The following is a 17994-nucleotide window of genomic DNA, read 5'->3' on the forward strand; positions in this document are numbered from 1 at the left end:
TTGTATATGAATTTCTATACCAGCGAATAACAATACAACAGGTTATTCTTAATTTGATGTATCAGAAAAAAAACAAATTCTATTTAAATGACTGTAATTAATGCCAATTAAGATGTAACCTGATTGACTCCCTCGGGGATGTATTCAGGTATAAGTAGAGGTTCCCTTCAATTGCCTGAGCTATACGCCAGTAAGAGTCTTTCAGCTCGTGCAGAATTCATTGATTTTCTCTGAAAATGGGACAAGTAACTATTCTACTGATAAAAGAGATTTACTATCCGATTCTTGCAGCCATCAGTGTCCCTGGTGAGACATGGCAAACTCTTCTAATTATTGTATTCTATCATTGGATTTTTCTGTCATTGGAAATGAATATTTTCCAGCCCGAATTGCACTTGAGAAGGTGTTACCTTGTTTTCTGCCCATAGTGATTCTTCTTTGTGCTGGACAGTAATGAGGAGCGCTGATTCATGAGCTGAGGAGGGCAGTTAGTGGTAATCAGGAGGTCGTTTTGTTTCCCATGTTTGAAAAGATGCGTTGGAGTGCAGAATGTAAGCAGAGCTTGGAAATATGAGTTTGGTGAGTGGGGATTTGTAAGTGTCAATATTTTTCTTTAAATCTGGTCTGCAGTTAGCATTTAACTGGAATTTACTTTCTTAACAATGTAAAGGAGAAAGTGTAGCAGTCACCTGAGTTGATCTGCTCGCTAATCGGTTTTCCATTCAGAATACTGGTAAGGATGTTGGTTCCTCTGGTGAATGCAGTCAGAGCCAGGTTTGTGGCACCACAAGTGGCTCAGCTGCACAGCAGGGAAGGAAGAAGAGTGGAAGAGCAATCGTGAGAGGGGATTCATTAGTTAAGTGAATGGACAGGTGTTTCTGAGCAACATACTTGGCTCCAGAATGGTATGTTGCCACCCTTGTACCAGGGTCAAGGATGTCACAGAGCAGCTAGAGGATATTCTTCCGGGGGAGAGTGAACATCCAGAGGCCATGATCCACGTTGTTATCAACGACATATGTAGGAATGGGATGAGGTCCTCAAAGAAGATTTTAGAGAGCTGGGAAGTGCATTAAAAAGCAGGAGCACAAAAGCAGTAATCTAAGGATTACTCCCAGTGCCACATGCGAGTAAGCAAAGGAAGAGGAGAATTGAGCGATTAAACACATGGTTGGAGGACTAGTGCAGGAGGAAGGGCAGCAGATTTTGGAGGCTTTAGGGCCTGTTCAGGAGCAGGTGGGACCTGTACAAGATGGACGGGTTGCATCGTAGCAGGACTGAGACTAATAACCTCGCAGGAAGTATTGCTGTACAGTTGGGGAGGGTTCAAACTAGATTGGCAGTGGGGTGGGAACCTGATAGGGAGCTCATATTCTAGTAAGGCAAAACTGGCAACTTGTCAGGGGTGTGGGAACCAGGAGGAAAAAGCAGAGAAGAATGTCAAGGTGCACAACTGAATACTGAGAGATAGATAGAACTGGACTAGGGAATAGTAAGTTATGAGGTGGGGTCAGAGTGAGGGAGAAAGTAATAAAGTCTAAATCATGGTTAATGGGCATGCATGTGAATACAGGGCATGTGGTTAATAAGATTGGTGAAGTAGCGGCACAGATTACCATGTGGAAATATGTTGTTATGGCTGTAGACAAGGGCATGACTGTGTGTTAAATATTTCTGGATACAAGGTGTGCAGGAAAGATAGAAATGGTAAAAAGGGCGAGAGGTGGTGGCATTGATTAAGGAGACAATTGCAATGCAGGTGAAAATGATTTCTCAGAGGGGTTGAGGGCAGAATCAATTTGGCTAGAGCTAAGGAACAAAAACAAACGTGCAGTTATATTGCTCAGTATCGTCTCTCAGTAGCCAACTAGTGGGAAGGACGTGGAGGAACAACTTTGCAAGGAAATTAGAGAGGCACAAAAATTATATGGTGGTTATAATGGGGGACAGTAATTGTCCAAACACAGACTTGGATAATAGTAGTGTAAAGGGCAGTGAGGGGTAACTGTTCCTACAGTCTGTTCAGGTAAATGTTCCACAGCAGTATGTTTCTAGTCCAATAAGAAAGGAGGCACTGCTGGACCTGGTTCTTGGGACTGAGGTGCACAAAGTGGATCAAGTATCTGTAGTAGATCATTAAGGGGACAGCCATCATTGCACCATGTAGTTTAGGCTAACGATGGAAAAGGACAAAGAAAATCCAGAATTAGAATAATTAACTGGAAGAAAGCCAACTTCAATGAGGTAAGAATGGACGTGGGATGAATAAATTGTAGTCAAAAGTTGTCAGGAAAAACGGTAGCTGAACAATGGAATACCTTCAAAGAAGAAATAGTTCGGGCATCGTTATGGTATGTTCCCTAGAAGGGGAAAGGTAGGTCATATAAAGTCAGAGCTCACTGGATGAAGAAGAGCAGGAGTTTAAGTTAAAGAAGAATGATTGTGCTTATGACAGATGCCAGGTAGAAAATACTATTGAGAACCAGGACGAATAAAGAAGGTCCAGAGGGGAAGTGACAAAGCAAATAAGAGAAACAAAGCAAGAGCATGAAAAGGGACAGGAAGCTAACATCATAGAGAACCCAAAAGTTTTCTATAGACATATAAATAGTAAAATGCTTCTGAAAGGAGGATTGGGCCAATTAGTGATCATAAAGGGGATTTGCACATGGAGGCAGAGGGCATTGCTGAGGTATTAAATGAATACTTTGCATCTGTCTTTACCTAGGAAGAAGATGCAAACCAGGAATGGTGGAACAGGAGGTAATTTAGACAGCAGAAGTGCTTAAAATTGATAAAGGGGGCATATTAGATAGACGGTCTGTACTTGAAATGGATTACGCATCAGGACCGGGGTAGATGCAGCCTAGGATACTGAGAGAAGCACGGTTGGAAATCGTGGAGGCACTGGCCATAAATTTTCAGTTTTCCTTAGATTCGGGGGTGGTGCCAGAGGAATGGGAAATTGAAAATTTCACAGTCTTGTACAAAAAAAGGATGCAAATTTAAGCTGAGAAACTACAGACCAGTCATTTTAACTTCAGTGGTTGGGAAAACGCTAGAAATGAAAATTCGTGACAAAATTGATAGTCACGTGGACAAATGCTGATTAATTAAATAAAGCCAGCATGGATTTCCTAAGGGGGAATCATGTTTACCTAACTTTCTGGAGCTGTTTTGAATAGCTAACAGAGAGGGTTGATGAGGGAAATGCAGTTGATGTGGTGCACGTGGACCTTCAAAACCGTTTGATACACGGCCACACAACACACTTGTGAACATGGTTATAGCTCATAGAATACAATTGACGGTAACAACATGGATACGGAATTAGTTGAGTGACAGGAAACAAAAAATAATGGTTAATGGATGTTTTTGGGCTGTTGGAAGGGTTGTAGTGGAATTCCCCAGGGCCAATGTTGAGACCCTTGCTTTTCCTGATGCATATTAATGACCTACACCTTGATATACTGGACATCATTTCAATGTTTGCGGATGATACGAAACTTGGAAGCATTTTGAACTGTGAGGGGGATAGTGTGGAAGTCCAGAAGGACATAAACAAGTTAATGCAGCGGGCAGACAGGTGGCAGATGAAGTTTAATGCAGAGAAATGTGACGTGTTTCGTTTTGGTAGGAAGAACATGAATGGACAATATAAGATAAATGGTACAATTCTAAAAGTAGTGCAGGAGCAGAGAGACCTGGGTGTATATGTGCATAAGTCATTGAAGGTGGCAGGACAGGTTGAGAGTGCAGTTAATAAAGCATACAGTATCCTGGATTTTATGAATAGGGATATAGAATACAACAGCAAGGACGTAATGTTGAACTTGTGTGAGGCACGGGTTCGGCCTGAGCTGGAATATTGCGTCCAGTTTTGGGTGCCACACTTTCGGAAAGACCTAAGGACATTGGAAAGAGTACAGAAAACATGCACGAGAATGTTGCCAGGGATAAGAAACTTCCATTATGAAGATAGATTGGAGAAATTAGCGCTGTTTCCCTTGGAGAAGAGAAGGCTGTGAGGTGATTTGACAGAAGTCTGCAAAATCATGAGGGGTCTGGGCAGAGCAGATAGAGAGGAACCATTCCCACTTGTGAAAGTATCGTGAACGAGTGGGCAAAGATTTAAATCATTTAGTAAGTGAAGCACAAGTAACATGACCAAAATCCTTTCCACACAGCAAGTGGTTAAGGTCTGGAATGCACTGTCTGATAGTGTGGTTGAGGCAGGTTCAATTAAAGCATTCAAAAGGGACTTAGCCTGTTATACGAAAAGGGAGAAGAGGGCGGATTGGAACTGAATCAATTGCTCCTTTGGAGAGCCGGTGCAGACACGATGGACCGAATGACCTCCTTCTGTGCTGTAACAATTCTGTGATCCTGAGAATTTCTAGGGTCCTGAATTTAATGTTGAGAACTATCAGGACTCCTCCCAACATATTGCAAGTCACTGTGCTGATACCTGTAGGATGTTGACAGAAGAGTCTCGTCCATTGGCTGATTGGAAAGACTCTGTGAGTATGGATGTTCCTTGGCTAGTATATGAGTCCTCTCCCAATTTTTGTCTGATTTCCCCAGATGTTAGTGAGGAGGAATTTTCTGTTTCTTCTGGCCTGTGTCTGTGTTTTTCATGTTCAAATACAAGGCTCATTTTCATGCTGATCTGTTTTTATTGTTATTGATAAAAACGGATTCAACTTCCAATGCTAATTCAGAGAGTGGTGAAGAGTCAACTACATTAGAATCATAGAGACATAGAGTCGTACAGCATAGAAACAGGCCCTTCGGCCCACCGCGTCCATGCTGACCATAATCTTTACACAGAGAGTGGTGGGTGCGTGGAATGCGCTGCCAGCGGTGGTAGTAGAAGAAGATACATTAGGGGCAATTAAGCGACTCTTGGATAGGTACATGGATGATAGTAGAATGAAGGGTAGGTAGTTAGTTGGATCTTAGAGTAGCTTAAAGGTTCAGCACGACATCGTGGGCCAAAGGGCCTGTACTGTGCTGTACTGTTCTATGTTCTATGTTCTATGTTCTATGTTCTATAATGTCTATCTATACTAACCCCACCTGCCTGCATTAATTCCATATCCCTCTATGCCTTGCTCATTCAAGTACCTGTCCAGATGCCTCTTAAATGTTGCTACTGTTCCTGCCTCCAGCACCTCCTCAGGAAGTTGATTCCAGATACCCACTGTTCTTTGTGTGAAAAATGTACCCCTTTGATCCCTTTTAAACCTCCTCCCTCTCACCTTAAATCTATGCCCTTTGGTTTTAGTCACCCCTACCATGGGAAACAGACTCTGGATATCTACCCTATCCATACCCCTCTCGCCTCCTTCGCTCCAGAGAAAACAGACCCAGCCTATCCAATCTCTCTTTATAACTCAAGCCCTCCAAACCAGGCAACATCCTTGTGAATCTTTTCTGCACCCTCCCTAGATTAATCACATCTTTCCTGTAGTGCGGTGACCAGAACTGCACACGGTACTCCAAATGCGGTCTAACCAACGTTATGTACAACTGTAACATGAAGTCCCAACTCTTGTACTCAATGCCTCGGCCGATGAAGGCAAGCATGCCATACGCCTTCTTCACCACCCTGACTACCTGTGTTGCCACTTTCAGGGAACTATGTACTTGCACCCCAAGGTCACTCTGTTCAACAACACTCCCCAGGGCCCTGCCATTCACTGTATATGTCCTGCCCTGGTTTAACTTCCCAAAATGCATCACTTCGCACTTGTCTGCGTTAAATTCCATTTGCCCACTTTCCCAGTTGATCTATATCTGGTGTAACCTCAGACAACCTTCTTCACTGTCCACTATACAACCAACTTTGGTGTTATCTGCAAACTTACTAATCATGCACCTTACATTCACATCCAAGTTATTAATATATTTGACAAACAACAGAGGGCCCAGCACGGATCCCTGAAGCACACCACTGGTCACCAGCCTCCAATCTGAAAAAACAACCCTCCACTACCACCCTCTAACTCCTATCAACAAGCCAATTTTGTATCCAATTTGCGAGCTCACCCTGGATCCCATGTGTTCGAAAGGCTCTGAAGTCACATATAGGTCAGACGGTACAAGGACTACAGATTCCCTTCCCTAAAGTATATTAGTGTACCAGTTTCAAAGGAGGAAAAAAAACTTACAATGACATCATGGGACATTTTGTAAATTGACTGGTTGGGTAAGTAACAACTGTTAGTGCCTGTAAATAGCTTAAAAAGTCAGGGGAGAGAAATTTCTTCAAAAAAATCTCAAAAACTACCTTATAAGTGTTAAGTTTCGTAATACTAAAGCGTGCTTTTTTGAAAAAACAATAGTGTAAGTTATTAATAATTACTAGCAATTATTATTTTTTTACATAATAAGTTGTGTTTCTTTTTAAGGAATCAAGGTCCCTAGTGCAAATAATCTAAATTTTTTGAGTAATTTAAGGGAATTAATTAAGGGTAAGTCAAGGCAGGGCAGCTTGGCAGCGTGCAGTGCTCCTCCTGTGCAATGTGGGAAGTCAGGAATACTTCCAGTGTCCAGGGAGAACACGTGTACAGGAAGTGCTTCCAACTGCATATATTCGAAATCCGCGTTTGCGGATCTGGAGCAGCGGCTGGGGACACTGTGGAGCATCTGTGAGGCTGGGGTCATCGTGGCTAGCGCATACCAGGAGGTGGTCACACCGCAGGTAAAGACTGCTCAGGCAGAAAGGGAATGGTTGACCACCAGGCAGAGTAGAAGACCTAGGCAGGAAGTGCAGGAGTCCCCTGGGTCCATATCCCTCTCTAACAGATTTTCCACTTTGGTTATTCTTGTGGGAGATAGCTTTTCAAGGGAATGTCACAAGAGCCAAGTCTATGGCACCACGGTGGATCAGCTGCACAGCAGGGGAGGAAAAGGAGTGGGACAGCTATAGTGATAAGGGATTCTATCGTAAGGGGTACAGATAGATGTTTCTGTGGCCGCAAACGAGACTCCAGGATGTTATGTTGCCTCCCTGGTGCTCGGGTCAACGATGTCACGGACTGGCTGCAGGACACTCTGAATGGGGAGGGTGAACAATCAGAGGTCAAACTTTACACTGGTACCAACGAAATAGGTAGAAAGAGGGATGAGGTCTTGCAGCAGGAATTTAGGGAGTTAGGTAGTAGATTAAAATTAGGACCTCAGAGGTTGTAATCTCTGGATTATTCCCAGTGCCACATGCTAGTGAGTATAGGAATAGGAGGATAGAGCAGATGAATGAGTGGCTGAAGAGATGGTGCAGGCGGGAGGGCTTTAGTTCCTTGGATCACAGAGTCTGTTTCTGGCGAAGGTGGGACCTGCACAAGTTGGACAGGTTGCACTTGAACTGGAACTGGACCAGCTTCCTTACTGGAAGGTTTGCTTGTGCTGTTGGGGGTGAGGGGGCGGGGTTAAACCAATTTGGCAAGGGGAATGGGATACAGAGTGGAGGTACAGTAGGAGGTGATGCACAGCCAAATATTGAAGAGAAATTAAGTCAGTGTGGAAGGTGGAGCAAATATAGATCTGTTAAGGCAGAAGCGAATAATGCATCTATTTTAACGCAAGGAGTCTTAGAAGTAAGGCAGATTAATTGAGGGCGTTGAGTAACACATGGGAATATGGTATTATTGCTATCACAGAGATATGGATGAGGCAAGGGCAGGACTGTCAGCTCAATATTCCAGGGTATAGAATATTCAGGAGTGACGGGGGGTGCAGGGGGGGGGGGGGGGGGGGGCTGCGGGGGGGAGGTTGTAAGAGAGGAGGTGGCATTGCACTCTTGATCAAGTAGTCAATTATTGCAGTGAGGAGCGATGATATCTTACAAGGTCCTTCAAATGAGGCTATATGGGTAGAACTTAAAAACAAAAAGGGGGCAATCACTTGGCTGGAAGTATACTACAGTCCTCCAAATAGCCAGGGACAGATAGAAGAGCAGATTTGTAAGGAAATCTCAGAGAGGTGTAAAAATAATCGGGTAATAATTATAGGGGATTTCAACTTCCCCAATATTAACAGGGATAGTCTTAGTGCAAAAGGCTTAAAGGGTGCAGAATTCTTAAAGTACATCCAGGAGAGCACGTAGAAACTCCTGCAAAAGAAGGGGTGGCACTGGACCTAATCCTAGGGAATGAAGCCGGACAAGTGGTAGAAGTGTCAGTGGGGGAGAATTTCGGGGATAGTGACCAGAACGCTGTAAGAATTAAGGAAGTTATGGAAAAGGACAAAGATGGACCATAAATAAAGGTACTGAATTGGGGGAAGACCAATTTCAATTTGATAAAACAAGATCTGGCCAAAGTGGACTGGGAGCAGCTACTTGTAGGAAAATCTACATCAGACCGGTGGGAGTCATCCTAAAAGGAAATAGTGAGAGTTCAGGGCCAACATGTACCTGTAAAGGTAGGACCAACAAGTCCAGGGAACCCAGGATGTCAAGGGATATAGAGGATTGGATAAAGTAAAAAAAGAGGTTTGTGACAGATTCAGAGCGCTGAAAACAGCGGAGGCCCAGGAGGAGTGTCGGGGGTGCTTAAGAAAAGCACTTATGGGAGCGAAGAGGGAGCATGCAAACGCACTGGTGGGCAAGATAAATGAAAGTCTCGAGGCGTTTTGTAAGTATATTAAGGGCCAAGAGTATAACCAAGGGAAAAAGGACCAAAGTGGCAATCTGTGTGTAGAGCCGTAGGACCTAGGTGAGGTTTTAAATGATTGCTTTTCATCTGTGTTCACTTTGGAGAAGGAAAATGTTGGTGTAGAGATCAGGGAGGGGGATTGTGATATACTTGAACAAATTAACATTGAAAGGGAGGAGGTATTAGCGGTTTTATCGGGCTTAAAATTGGATAACTCCCCAGGCCCAGAAGAAGTGAATCCCAGGCTGTTATGTGAGGCAAGGGAAGCGATAGCAGGGGTTCAGACACATTTTTTGTAGATAGACGAGATAGGAACATAGTTTTTCCCTTAGCGGATGTGTCAGTAACCAGGGGGCAAAGATTTAACGTAAGGGGCAGGAGGTTTAGAGGGGATTTGAGGGGTAAAAATCGCTCAGAGGCTGGTTGGAATGTGGAACACACTGCCTGAAGGACTGGTAGAGGCAGGAACCCTCACAACATTTAAGAAGTATTTACATGAGCATTTAAAACGCCATAGCATACAAGGCTACGGGCCAAGTGCTGGAAAATCGGATTAGAATAGATAGGGGCTTGATGGTCAGCACAGACACGATGGGCCGAAGGTTCAGTTTCTGTGCTGTATAACTCCATGACTCGAGTTCAGTTATTCAGAACAATCTGTTATCTTCGTTTACAACGTTACTGATATTAGTTTTTTTTTCAAAGAAAATACCCGATTTCTTTAATTAACTGAACTTGATGTCACAAACCACTATGCTGGCCATTGAAACACCATTGTGGATTATGAATTTGCCGTTAAATAGTGTTAACTGATTCCCAATACGCATGTTGGATTAGGTACTGTGTTGTAGAAATGATAACATTACATAGTCGGTGTTTACCAGAATCAGCTGTTTATGCCTCATGCCTGCACATTTTGCCACCACTTGCAGAGTGAACTGTGAAACTGCTCATTACAACGTGCGTGTGGATTTCCCAGGGAATGTCATCGTAACATATCCTGTTGTCACACTCTTCCATGTTGATAATCACACTGAATGGGCTAAACTACTCTCAGAAGTAATCTTCACATATATTTCAATCTCTGGAACATAATTTCTCTTCTCTTTCTTTCATACAGCGAATTTGCTGACAATTGTTATTCTGTCCCGAGGAAATTGCAGCCTTTCCAAGTGTATCTCTATCTATATAACGGCCATGGCAACAGCGGATCTACTGGTCATGATGATCAATGTAATATTGTATTATATTTTCAGTTATCACTTTCCATTTTCATTTCTGTCCCACACTCCCGTGTGTCAGTTCATTCTATATATGACTGTTGTCACCCTCGATTTGTCTGTTTGGTTCACTGTCTCCTTCACATTTGATAGATTTGTCGCTATTTGCTGCCAGAAGCTGAAAACAAGGTATTGCACTGAGAGAACAGCGGCTGCTGTAATAACAACATTCTCTGTTCTGATCTTCTTCCAGAACATCCCCTTCTTCTTTGCATTTGAACCTCAGCAAATAATTAATAAGGTGCAGTGGGGCTGCCTTCAAAGTGCAGCTTATTTTTCCTCACCTCTTGGTGCAGCGCACCTCTGGTTTCACCTAGCTTGGATCGTTTGGGTTCCTTTTACCTCAATTTTCTTGTTTAATAGTTTGACAATCAGACATATTGTAGTGGCCAGCAAAGCCCGTAGGGGACTCCGAGGCCACAAGAGTGATAATCAGTGCGATCCAGAAATACAGAAACGAAGGAAATCCATCATTTTACTCTTCACTATATCGGCGAGCTTTATATTGTTGTGGCTGACAGCTGCCCTTACTGTTTCAATTACTGGACTGGCAAACATCAATGATTCCCAACGTGACCACAAAAACGCTCGGTATATTGCTTCAGAAACCGGAGCTATGCTGAAACTTTTAAATTCCTGTCCAAACACGTGTATTTATGCAGTGACCCAGAGGAAATTCAGGAAAGAGCTGAAGAAGATACTGCAATCTCCCAGGATATTAATATTAAGATTTGCTAAAAAATGGAAGAAATAAGAGATAGAGTTCCCCTTGGAACAATCGAATTCACTTTTATCTCATACTCCAGCTGAGTTGAGCTTCTCTCTTCTTACAAATGTATCAAGATGCTTCTTGTAACAACTCACAGGTACATGACTATACTTGCACCCTTTGTGGCATTCAACGGCAGCATTGACTGTGGGTTTCCACAGTTCGATGGCTAAGGACTCCTGCCAAATAAGTACATTCCGATTAAAGAAAGAATGATGTCAGTGGTGACGTGAACTTAATTAATAGCGTAGATTTTTTGATAAGAGAGCTTACTGCATGATACTGTGCAACTATCATTCAGTTCTACCGTGAAATTGGACGTAAAGACTATCAGTTTTAGTGTAGGATTCGGTCATTTGGAACTCCTGGTACTGTATATTTCTCGCAGGTTTGCTTCAACTGTAGCAAGGGTTGATTTCAGCTGAAACGGTTATTTAATCCCTCTCCTAGTAAGGAAGAGGGGTTCTGCTGTCTTCTATGCATTGTTTCACTGTTACACTATTTTATTAAACGCGATGTTACATTGCCTCGTTTGATCTGCTTTTCTCTGACGTCTCTATTAATTAGAAATTTTGAAGATTGTCCCTCGATTTTAAAATGCTATTATGTGTTATTTGCTGTTGAAGAAGATATTATAGGGAATCTGTTGCAAATAATCAGAATCAGTGACCCAGTTAAACAGGCAAATGTGTGCCAGAATGTCTAAAAATAGAAATAAGTAGTAGGAGCATTTGATTCAACAATATGCAAAATATAATTGTGATGTGTTGTCTTGGCGCACAGACATTTACATGCATCAGTCTATCTTGACTGGTGATATACGGCAATGTCCATTGCAAGGCTGTGGAATCAGGGCTCCGCCGGTTCCACTGGGGACCTGCATTTGAAGGCATCTGATAGAAACTTGAGCCAACTGAGCTCCACTTGTGCCTGAGATGAAACTGCTTTCCAATTTGAACTACCGTGGATTGGATGCAGATTGGAAGCTGTCGAGGTTCGATTTCATCTGCGACTTGTTTAACCCGGTTAAATATTGAACAGGACCATTGCAGTGCGCATTGTATCATAGAATCACCGGATCACAGAATTTCTGCAGTACACAAGGAGGCCATTTGGCCCATCGTGTTTCTGTTAGCTCTCTGAATACCTGGTGCCACTCCCTCACCTTCTCCCTGTCACCTCCAACATGCTTCATTTTCAGATAACCATCTAATTGCCTCTTGATTGCCTCGATTGAATCTACCTCCACCACACTCCCGGGCAGTACATCTTTTCATGCTTTCTGTGATTGATCAGCATCGGATATATTGGCTGCTCTACTGATTTAAATTTTCTTCAAAATTGATTGACTCGACCGGTTTCTTGTGTTTTTTTTGCGCAATCGTTTTTTGCAATTTTATCACGCTGTCTTTCATCTTATTTGTAATGCCGTTATTTTCTGTCGAATGCGAGAATTTCCCGACTCCAACACTTGGGCACAGAAGGGGAGGCATAATTTTAGGTGGAAGTTCTTACCTTGCCTTTCTACAATGCGCTAGGATCCTCAAGGACGTGCAATAATTGAGCTCAAGAGATTGCTAAAGAGTTCTCAATGATTGTACGAATCGGCCATATTGGTATAAGGGCTGAATTTTACCATTTTCAAAATCAGAATTTTAAAAATCAGAATTTTACTCCTGATATCTCTTCCTTTTTCCTCAACTGCAGATCCCCTCTCACTGTGGTTGACAGTGCCTTCAACTGTGTCTCGCCCACTGCCTGCACTTCAGTCCTCAGACCTTCCTGTACCTCGCAGAACTGCAACAAGGCTCCCCTTGTCCTCACTTTGCACCCCACCAGTCTCCACATTCGGACGATCATCCTCCGCCATTTCCGTCACCTCCAGCTTGAAGCCACCACCAAACGCAACTTCCCCTTCCTTCCCTGTCAGCATTCTGAAGGGACCATTCCCTCCACGACACCCTCACCTACGCCTCCATTAGCCCCAACACCTCATCCCCTTCCCACATCATCGTCCCATGTAACCGCAGGGGGAACAGACCCCCATGTAATTAACACCCGCCCCCCCCTTGGAACACACCTCCATGTAATATCCCTGCTGTGAACAGGCACCTGTCTAATTACCATCCCTCCCTCCAAACCCTCCCAGTGAACAGTCGCAAAACTAAACCTACCATGAACAGATTGGAGAATTCCCCTCCCCCCAAAAAATATTCGTACTTGTGATTTCTCCCCCACCCTCCCATTTTAAACCTTCGGCTCCTTCCTCCCCTTCCCAATTTAAACGTAGAGAATCCACCCCTCCAATTTTAAAACTGGAGAACACTCCCCCCTCCTATTGCAAACATAACTAATTCCCTCTCTGAATATTGCCCTCTAATTTTTCCCTGCCCTCACTGTAACGATCCTTCCCTTTTTAACTATCCCCATGCCCTACAAAAGCACCTCCCCCTAACTATTTCCCACTCTGTATCATCTCCCCTGTGAACAGCCCACCCTGTGTAAATCCCATCCCAATGAACAGCCCCCTGTGCAATTCCAACCTCCGTCACTTTCCTGGTCGTGCCTGCATCTCCCGACAGTCTTTAATTCATTTTAATTGTGGTTTGGATAAGCCACTGGAATTGTAGCAAATGGCTTCCAGACCCCCAGCACTTTTAACTACTGTCCGGATAAACACAGGGCCAGGCATAGAGGAAGAACCCGCAAAGGCTAACTGGCACTCTGAGCCTTTAATGCACAGGAAGATCCCAGTGCCAGACACATCCCTCCCTGCAGAAAGGTGTTTCACCTGTTCTTCCCATCACCCTCCTCAGCATCAGGGAATCAGACTGAGGTGCACGCACACACACACACACTGGTTGGCACAGGGGCAAGAGGAGGCCATTCAGCCCTTTGAGCCTGTCCCACCAATGTTAGATCATGGCTGATCTGTCCCTTCCCCCATTAAGCCACAATAAAACAGGCAGGGACAGGCAAAAACGCCATAGCATACAAGGCTACGGGCTAAGTGTTGGAAATTATTCTGGGATTAGAATATCTAGGTGCTTGATGGCTGGCATGGACAAGATGGGCCAAAGGTCCTGTTTCTGTGCTGTCTATAACTCAATGACAGTTGGGGTGCAGATACACAGAAAGGCAAAGAAACAATGGGCTGGACTTGGACTTAGTGCCAATAGTGTAAACCGGGCAGGGGCGGGGGGAGGAGGCGTTTGTGAATCGCCCGCTGTTCAGCATCACCCCCTTGTTTTTACCTCAATGGGAGAAAAATTCACGAGAGATGGAAAGCAGGATCCCAGTTCACACTCACCCTGTATAACACCATAGCAGCGAGGTCAAATCCATCCCAGAAAACAGACATCCAAGGATTAAGACAGAACAGAGTGAGGGAGAGAGAGAAACACAAATGGAGAATGAAAGAGAGGCAGGGAATCAGAAACCAGTGAGAGAAACTAAGAACAAAGAGCAGAAATACCAAGAAGGGCAGAGATAGAGATGGAGAAATACGTATAAAAATCTGGAGGTCTCGAAAGAGAATGCAGCAGCGATGTAGATATTGTAGGACCAGGACAAATATAATCGCTGACAAGTTTGCTTGTGGTTTTGGAAAAGGTTGAAACAAGCTTGGCAGGAGGAGGGAAAACTGACAATAGATTCAGAAGGGATAAAAGCAGAGCAGGAAATGGAAGGGAGAAAAATAACAAAAAAAATGCTTTAAGGCAGAGCAAATAAAAATTGTAAAACAGAAAAAAATGGGGTCTAGTTGTGCTAAATGTTATATACCTAAGTTCAAGGAGAGTAGTGAATAAGGCAGATGAGCTGAGGAAACATTGTTGCACGGGAGTATAATTTTTCGCTCTTACTGAATAGCATAGAGAGGGTCAGAAATGGCAGCTGAATATCCTTGTTACAGGGTTTTAGACGAGATAGAGATGGGAATAAGTAGGGAGATGGGTTGGCAATATTGCTTAAAGAAACAATTATACCCTTGATAAGAGATATATTAGAGGGATTGTCAACTGAGGCAATATAGAATTGACAGGAACACAAAAGGGGCCACCACACTGCTGGGCGTGTACTATAGACCTCCGTGGGAGATAAAAGAGCATCGTTGTATGCACGTTTCTGACAAATGCAGAAAACAAGTAAGGCAACAACAGTGGGTAATTTAAATTACCCTCATGTTAACTGGGCTATGGTAAGAATAAGGGGTTCTGAGGGTATAGAATTGCTAAACTGCATTCAATAGAACTTTAGTAACCAATATGTGGAATGCCCAACAAGAGGAAGCAGGAAATTCTGAACAGAGTATTCGGAAACGGAGCTGAGAAGTTCGAAGGGGTATCAGTGAGAAAGTACATCTGTGGTAGTGACTATAATTTGTTCAGATTGAACATATTTATGGAAAACAACAAAGATACAAATAAGGAATAAAGTTTCTAAACAGAGTGAAGGCTATTTTTACCAGGCTGAGAAACGATTTATAAAAAGTGGACTGGAAACTGTTACTTTAAGGATGTGTTTCAACAGGTTCAGGGAAGACATTCTCCAATAAAGTGAAAGGGTGACCCTGACAAATCTAGAGCACCCAGAACTACAATGTGCATAGAGGGTTAAACAATGCAAAAATGCAAGCTTATATCAGACACCAAGCGTGAAATACATCAGAAAACCCCGAACAGTAAGGAAGGCGTAGGATTGAAATTAAAAGGAAAATTGGGAAAGCAATAAAAGGGAACGAGCAAATGCTGGTAGGTAAAATGAAGGAAAGTACAATGATGTTATATAAGTACATAAAGGTCAGAGGCTGGCCATTCCACGGCAGGTAACTCACATGCTGACTCCCCAAAGCCTGTCCACCATCGACAAGGCAGGTCAGGAATGTGATGGAATACTCTACACTTGCATTATTGAGTGCAGCTTCAACAACAGTCCTGAATCTCGACCCCATCTAGAACAAAGCAGCCCTCTTGATCGGCACTCCATCCACCATCATAAACATTAATCCCTCCACCACCGATGCACAGTTGGATCAGTATGTACCATATACAAGATGCACTGCAGCAACTCGCCAAGCTTCCTCGGACATCACCTTCCAAACCTGCGATTACTACCACCGAGAAGAAAAGGGGCAGCAGACACATAGGAACAGCACCAACAGCTAGACTCCCTCCAAACCACGCACCATCATGACTTGGAATTATATCTCCGTTGCTTCACAGTTGCCGGATCAAAAACCGGAAAACCCCTTCCAAATAGTACTGTGCATGAACATGCACCAGAAGAAGATGTGATTACACTGAGCAGGAGCTAAACTTTGCCCTGACTGGAAACTTATAGCCACGAGGAAAGATTGGATAGCCTTGTGTTGTTTCCTTTGGAAAACAGGAGGCTGTGCAATGAGTTAGTTGAGCTGTTAAAGGTGATGAGGGAGCTAGCTGGAGTAAACTTGACGAACTAGTTACTTTATCAGAGTCGTTAATATCCGGGACGGGTGGTGGGGGGGGGGGGGGGGGGGGGGGTGGTGGTGGTGGTGGTGGTGGTGTGGTGGGTGGGTGGCGAGTGGTTGTGTGGGGTACAGAATTTATGTAATTGGAAGAAGGGTTGGGGGGGGGGGCGGTGAAACAGGTTCTTTTTTTCACCAAGACGATGGTATGGACCTGGAATTCAATGCCGGGTATGATGGTGGAGGTAGAAATTTCACCGCATTTTGAAAGCTCGTGCATATCTACCTGAAGGGCAATGAACTGCAGGGCTAAGAACAAAATGTAGGAAGATGGGATTAGGCTGGGTAGCTGTTCGTCAACAGGCGTGGACACTCTGGACCGAGTGGCCTCCTTCTAGGTCAGAATTTTTCTATGATTCTATTGTTACCCCTCTGAGACTGACCACTACTTCAGGTTGTCGGGAATGTGCAGATTTGCGTAGAATTCCTAAAGTCAGGTTCAGTCTCTCACTATTCGGACACCCATCCACCGGTGAAGTCCGATTGCGTTTACTGGAGGTGGCAGTCACTGAAACCAGCGAAGATTTAAACTTTCCAGATCCCACATCGCCATGTGAGAATCTTTAATATGTTACATGTTGTTTAATGAGGTGAAAGAGCAATTTTAACAGCGATGCGATAAATAAAATTCGTTGAACAACAGAACTTGCCCTGAAAGCACAATGCCATCACCGTGGAGTGCTGTTCAATGATTAATTAGTGGAGATTAAGCCAAATATTTGAAATAGTTATGTTTTATTTAAATGTATATTTTAACTTCTACCTTCATCCCATACCTATATTGCAATGTTTTACACGTGCTATGTAAAATAAACATGATTTCAGTTCTGTGCTTTTTGCGTCTTGCCTGCAAAATCGATTAATGTGATTGGCTGACAGACAGCCTGATGACATCAGTGCTGCTTCACGCTGTGAATGCATCATAAAGAACGTTTCAATCAATTGCAGCCCTGCTGAAAAGCGCTCGAGGTAAAATTCTTATCAGAGAATTCAGGAGATCTCCGAGCGAGACTTCCTTCGTTCATTATGTCCCATATGATATATTAACCACTTTTTCAACCTGGCTGCTTGCGCCACATTCAATGATTTGCGCACATATATCCCCGGCTTCCTCTGCTTCTGCACCCACTTTAGACTTGTATCCTTTATTTTATATTGGCACTCCTCGCTCTTCCTACTAAAATATATCACTTCACATTTCTCTGCATTACATTTAACCTGCCACGTTTGCGCCCATTCCACTAGCCTATCTATGTCCTCTTAAAGTCTATGATTGCTCTCCTCGCAGTTCACAACACTTCCAAAACTTGGGTCATCTGCAAATGTTGAACTTATATCCTGTGCACCCAAGGCATACGAGATGCTGGGCTTTATAAATCGAGACAGAAAACGCAAAAGCAAGTATGTTGTGGTCAACCATCATAAAACAATGGTTCAGCCTGACCTGGAGTACTGGGTGCATTTCGGGGCTCCACACTTTAGGATGAATGTGAAGGCATTTGTGAAGGAGCAGAAAACAGTTACGATAATGCTTCCGAGGTTGAGCCACCCCTACCTCTTCCCCATCTTAGCTAATGTCCTCAAATCCTCCTGGCTCCACATAATATTGTCAGCGCCTGCCCACTCACACCGAACGGCAAGAATATCATGTTGTGGCGGACACCCGCCCACCTGCTGACCTTTGCGGACCTGGAAGCCACGCAGCAATTTTATGTGGCCCAGGCCCTTAATTGGCCTCAGTAAGGATTTCTGTCCCTGATGGCTGGCATCTCTTCAGTC

At 43.7% G+C, this 17994-nt stretch overlaps 1 protein-coding gene across 1 annotated transcript; it reads left to right on the forward strand.

Annotated features, from left to right (window-relative positions):
• Positions 1-236: 236 nt before the first annotated feature.
• Positions 237-10694, forward strand: LOC137385211 (probable G-protein coupled receptor 139). Its single transcript, XM_068060200.1, has 2 exons — positions 237-306; positions 9781-10694. Exons 1-2 carry the CDS (start codon positions 237-239, stop codon positions 10692-10694), a joined length of 984 nt encoding a protein of 327 aa, XP_067916301.1.
• Positions 10695-17994: the final 7300 nt, after the last annotated feature.

Source organism: Heterodontus francisci, chromosome 28, assembly GCF_036365525.1.
Source record: "Heterodontus francisci isolate sHetFra1 chromosome 28, sHetFra1.hap1, whole genome shotgun sequence".
NCBI classification, from domain to species: Eukaryota; Metazoa; Chordata; class Chondrichthyes; order Heterodontiformes; family Heterodontidae; genus Heterodontus; species Heterodontus francisci.